At 33.7% G+C, this 5,882-nt stretch overlaps 1 protein-coding gene across 4 annotated transcripts; it reads left to right on the plus strand.

The window, feature by feature from the left end:
* Window positions 1-1,564: 1,564 nt before the first annotated feature.
* TRB1 (telomere repeat binding factor 1) lies at window positions 1,565-5,758 on the plus strand. Of its 4 annotated transcripts, XM_011032021.1 has the most exons (7): window positions 1,567-1,885; window positions 2,224-2,407; window positions 2,588-2,796; window positions 3,113-3,197; window positions 3,989-4,072; window positions 4,629-4,976; window positions 5,321-5,758. In XM_011032021.1, exons 2-7 carry the CDS (start codon window positions 2,258-2,260, stop codon window positions 5,333-5,335), a joined length of 891 nt encoding a protein of 296 aa, XP_011030323.1. In that variant the 5' UTR covers window positions 1,567-1,885; window positions 2,224-2,257; the 3' UTR covers window positions 5,336-5,758. The 4 variants fall into 4 exon arrangements, with proteins under 4 accessions (XP_011030320.1, XP_011030321.1, XP_011030322.1 ...); XM_011032018.1 differs by lacking the exon at window positions 5,321-5,758 and having other exon boundaries at window positions 1,565-1,885; window positions 4,629-5,125; XM_011032019.1 differs by lacking the exon at window positions 5,321-5,758 and having other exon boundaries at window positions 1,565-1,876; window positions 4,629-5,125.
* Window positions 5,759-5,882: the final 124 nt, after the last annotated feature.

The raw sequence follows: 5,882 nt of genomic DNA on the forward strand, positions 1-5,882 counted from the left end.
TGTTATTGTTGTTTATAATTTGTACAATTAACCTCTCTATGGTTCGACCCCGGTCTTGCCGGGTTATTTATTACTTTGACACTCTTGCACTTGGGAGAAGACATCAATCTTTTGTCGTGTCAATGAGCTCTAGTCTTTTCTTTTTTTCTTGATGATTAAGGGATGTAGCTTGTGAGGGGGGGATTTGGTGCCGCTGGTTATGATGATTTCCAGCTAAGGAAATAACAGTGAAGATGAGGGAGGTGGCGGCAGCGTAAAAAAATTAGGTTTTTATTTTTTTATATATATTTGTGTGCTTTCTTAGGTTTTTTAGTAATGACCTCCAAAATCTTTGATTTGTCCTCCTTCTTTTTTGTATGCACTGAGATCTGTATTTATAATATAAAAATCTTATAACATATGAAAAATAAAATTCCAAACAAACTCACTCTCTTCTTGAAATTTGAATTTGATTAAGAATCAAATTTGAAAAAATATAACTATCATTATCTTAATGATAAGGAGAGAATGACAAAAACACATTATAGTCCCTAGTTTTTTCACAAGTTAACAAATCACAACTTTAATTAAAATCAATCATTAATCTTTTAATTTCAAATTTTAACCCCTTTAAAATTAAATTAAAAGCAAATGGATCAAAATTAGGTTATAAAGGCAATAATTTCTCATTCTCATAGTTAGATGAATAACCTATCATGACACTACAAATCTCTAGAAATCTACTCAAATACTGCATTAAATGCACATTGTTATCTTTAAAATTTATTTTTTAGTCGAAGTTCATTTTTAAAAGGGTCAAAGACAAGGTAATAATCCAAGTACACATACGTGTCTAACGAGCTATGATGCCCAATATTTTTTTGCTCAATTATGCACTAAATCTAGGTACATATGAGTTGAGTAAGCTACTAGACCCACCATTCTTGGATTCAGTTATACATTAAGCCTAAGTAGGTATTAACCCGACTATTATTGTAGGTCTTATGTTGGGCCATGATACTTCATTTATGTTATTCTTAAGAATTTTAACATAAAATATTAATGTTAAAAATACTCATATCTCTACATGCATAGGTGTATAAAAGTTTTTGAAGAACTTATTATATTTTCATAAATATTAATATTGCATAAAGAATATCTATCTCTTATTAATATTGTGTAAGAGATATTTATGTCTCATTAATACTATAAGGAGGAAATAACTCTTTAATCCCTCCATTCTAGTAACATGACAAAGTTTAAGGGCTTTATATACCCCTGAACCATCCAGGTAAATTATTTATAATCTTTTCATTCTTGTTATTTTTATTATTTATATTTTTCAAAGTTTATCTATTAAAAATAATTTTTTATAACTATCAATTATTAACCACTTTGACTTATTAAATAGCAGGTAATAACCACCTTAACTAAAATAATTAAATTAATTATTATAATTAAAAAATTAACTAATTATTTAACTCATGAATAGTATTTCTAAACTACTTACATGTTTAATACATCATAATAAATATTCATGTGATGGCCAACAATTGGCTCGTAGAAGCAACAATAGAACTTGGTTAGAAGTCGTTGACCGAAGAAGCTAAAAAATGTTTTGAAAAACACAGAGAAACTCTCTTCTATGCAGCAAGGATATTTCAGTCATTTAAAAAATCTTCCCACCGGTTTAGGGTTCGTTAGATGATAGCATCGATTCGTGTTCTTTAAGTCTCTACTATTTCAATACCGTCGCTCTGTTTTTGGAATCCGATTTCAATTCTCATTTCTGTGATGCTGTTAAGCGGCGATTTTCAATAAGAATTGAGAATCTCTGTTCTTTCTCGGGTTTCTTTTGGAGAATTATATTTTTGCTAAACTTCAATGATTTCTGTTGGTAATTTTGGTGAGCAACTGAAATTGAATAAAAATTGAGCTAGAAAAACTTGGTTTGTGTGTGAATTATGGAAATTTGATATTTTTTGTATATATAATTTTTTTCTGATCAGATCAATAGCATGCTTGTTCAATTAGTTAAGATATGCATGGAAATTCCGTTTCCTATGCTTTGAGCTTAAAAATGTTAGGAGTAGCTGTAAATGTCATGGACGAGGATTGTTTGATTTCTAGAATCATTTTTTTGTTTCTGCGGGTTTTGATTGTGTTGTCTGTTGATGGTTTAATTTCTCTCTCCTGGTCATTTTTATTTTTCATTTGCTTATATGACGTGCTGGTAATTGATAGGTGTGTCTGAGGAGTTTATTTGTTGGGACGCTTGATGGGTGCACCGAAACAGAAATGGACAGCAGAAGAAGAAGCAGCGCTAAAAGCTGGAGTGATTAAGCATGGAGCTGGAAAATGGCGCACGATTCTTAAAGATCCAGAATTTAGTGGTGTCTTGTATCTGCGTTCGAATGTGGATCTTAAGGTTAGCTTGTTAAGCATTTCTTTTAAAGGAGGGCGTTCATGCTTGTAGAATTTGCTGGAAGCTTTAGATGTTCCGCTATTTGATTGATCAATTTAGTGAATTTGTGGGATCAGAAGTTTGTCTTATGTTTTTATGATGCAATTCAGGGTGATGGATTTGTTTGGTGTTTTGTGTGGGTAGGACAAATGGAGAAACATAAGTGTAATGGTAAATGGCTATGGATCAAGAGAGAAGCCTAAGTTAGCACCTAAGATGGTGCACCATGTCCTAAGACAGGATGAGAACCCTATGGCTGTTGGTCAAACCGATGAAGATATTTCAGATGCCAAGCCTCTTGCAGTTAGCAGGGGTGCATTGCTGGTTGCTAATCCAAAGAGAACTACTGTAAGGTTGGACATTTTTTTATCAGCAAAAAAAGAAAAAAAAGAAGAAACCGAGCACTTATCACTGAATTCGTGCATTCTCTTGTATTCACTGGCCACCCATTAGCTATCATTCTTGTGTCACATTTTATTAGCTTCTTTTAACTGTTTGTTTAGTGTGTTTTAGACTTCAGATTTTTTTTCCTGTTATAATTTCATTATCTGACCTTGAAGAATTTTTAGTGCTTGTGGCCAAGGGTTGGCTATATGAAGCACAATCAGTAACTGTTCGATATTATTCACCTTTTTTATGACTTTTGATAAACAGTAGCCACTGTTGCAGGCTGGATAATCTTATAATGGAGGCAATAACTAGCTTGAAGGAGCCTGGAGGCTCGCATAAGACAGCAATTGCTTCATACATAGAGGTACTCTTCCATTTGTAAATGCTGTAGTAGATTCAACTTAAACGTAGCATGAGCCTTTATTAATGCAACTGCTAATTTAAGAATTAGACACAAAATCTGCAAATTTAAGTTTTGAAACAGGCAAATACAAAAATGGCAATACCACTATTGCTTCAACAATTTAGACAGAAGGTTGAGGTGCCTTTTTCTTTTCTTTATTGTTCAATCATTTCAGAGTTGGATTTTGTTCAAATTTGATTGATCCACATGACCGGATGGTTTTCAGATAATTCTCTGTTATTTATCTTATACAGAGATAAACAATTATTGGTTATTTTAAGAAGGTTCTATCATATAGCTTGTCTGAAGCCAAACAATATCAAGGGTCCTACTTTTAACTTTTCTGCTTTAAGGAATATATATATATATATATATATATATATATGTATGTATCACTGTTTTATAATAATTTTAGAGCAATTTACACCAGATTGCCCTTGCCCAACTTGATATTGCTAAAATAATAAATTTAAAACCTACTGCCCTTTTATATTGCAATTACTCACTCATCACGACTAATAATATGGTGAGCCAACAAATTCCAGCCAGGATGATATCCAGGACAGGTGCTAATAACAATTTGGTGGGCAATGTCATATTTTTGTTGACATTTTCTGCTGTTGCCATTCCCTTTTTTTGGCCTTATCATGTTGAAGGAATCATTCATGGCAGCAAATATTGTGTCTTTTATATAATTTCATGTTAAGACGTTTATTTGTTTAATTAGCTTACCTTCCTGTCATATTTTTTAGGAACAATATTGGCCACCAAATGACTTTAAGAGGATATTATCAGCGAAATTGAAGTATTTGGCAGCCAATGGTAAACTGATTAAGGTAATTATGTTCCAAGATTGTGGTGTAATGGTAACTTATTCGACACTAGTAATTGCTATGCTTGCAATTAAATGGTGTAGAATATTAAATGCTGTTAATTCAAATGTCTCCTGTATAATTTTATTTGCTATGAGTAACGCTATTTTTTGGATCAGAATTGAACATTTAGTGATGCATTTAGACACATGGATTATGACCAACTATTGTTGATAACCAGCTGGACACATTAGATGATGCTAGAGATCTAGAGGTTTGCTTTTGTTAGTTGCTAGTTATTTTTTATGCTCAGTAATTTCCTAAAGTTTGGGGGTATAAGGCAGTCAGTGAGAGGAGTGTATCATCCACAACATTATATATTGTCTTTCTTCAATTATGTTTTCATCTCCCATTAGGATTGGAGTCTGAAAAAAGATTTTAAGATGAGTTGAATGTCTAGTTTGTGTAAATCCTGCTTCAGCTAGAAAAAGAAATAGCACCATGTTGGTGTGCTTTCTCGTTAATTGTTGTTTGATTGTCTTAATGTTGGATCTCATCCAGCTGCTTTGTATTTTTGCAGGTTAAACGGAAGTATAGAATTGCACCTACTTCAGTGTTTGCCGAGAGAAGAAGGGTTTCTCCCTTACCATTGGAAGGAAGACAGAGGATCTCTCCTAAAATTGAAAGGGATGGTTTCAATATGCTTACAATGTCTCAGATTGATTTGGATCTGGGCAGGATGAGGACTATGACTGCAGAACAGGCTGCTGAGGTAGCAGCTCGAGCAGTTGCAGAGGCAGAAGCTGCCATAGCAGTAGCTGAAGAGGCAACAAGGGAGGCCGAGACAGCAGAAGCTGATGCAGAGGCAGCACAAGCATTTGCTGAAACAGCTAGGAAGACACTCAAAGGAAGGACCACCCCCAAGATGGTAGACTTTATCACTGCATCTTTTCTGAATGATTTGTTTTGAAATGTTTGAGAAGCTAGCCCTTTATAAGTGGTTCTGTAACAAAATAATTAGCTGATTTGCTTTTGAAATTTAAAGTAAAAAAAAATAAAAATCACACGTATTAGTCACTTCCAGAATTGTTTTTAGAATTGCTTATTAATTGACTGGCTGGTTTGCATGGATCTACTCTGGGCAATCCATTAGGCATTATTAATTCTCCGTGCTTCTTTAGCAGCTAAATGCTTCAGTGCATCTTAAAGAATTTACCTTTTTTTTTTTATATATATATGTTCTGAATGAAGTTGCTCTGCAAATATGTGCAGATGATTCGATCTTGATGGAAATCTTTGAAAAGGTCAACGGAGAGCTTGATGGACACTGAGATCCACACTAGTCTGCTGACACTGTTTTCTGTAAATATTTAAGGCCGATTTGGAGGATCTATGCTGCTTTGACCTTTACTGGATCCTGGTGGTTTGTCAGATTGCAAAGGCAGCTCACTCCGGGGACAATTTTGAATCAGAATTTGTCAATTTCATTTCCTCAGTTTGTACTTTTTTGTCAATATCTACTACCAGTAGGATTGTTGAAAAATACATAACAGGAGCATTTACAGTGTATGAAAATGAGGCAGTGGGATTTGGACCGGGAGAGATTGTTTTTCACTTTAGTCCTCTCCATGCTTGTATTAAATTGATCAATGATGTGAGTAAATAATGCAGATGTTTTTGGCCATTGTGTTTGAATTATTTCACTCATCATTGTACACATTAGCCATTGATTGTCATGTGCTGATCTTGCTGCTTCAATTGTCCCAGTGCAAAATTATTAAAAAAACAAAAAACTAAAAGTTAATACTGTTCGGTAATTGGATCATAACTGGAG

This window comes from Populus euphratica, unplaced genomic scaffold, assembly GCF_000495115.2.
Source record: "Populus euphratica unplaced genomic scaffold, PopEup_1.0 scaffold34.1, whole genome shotgun sequence".
Classification (NCBI taxonomy): domain Eukaryota; kingdom Viridiplantae; phylum Streptophyta; class Magnoliopsida; order Malpighiales; family Salicaceae; genus Populus; species Populus euphratica.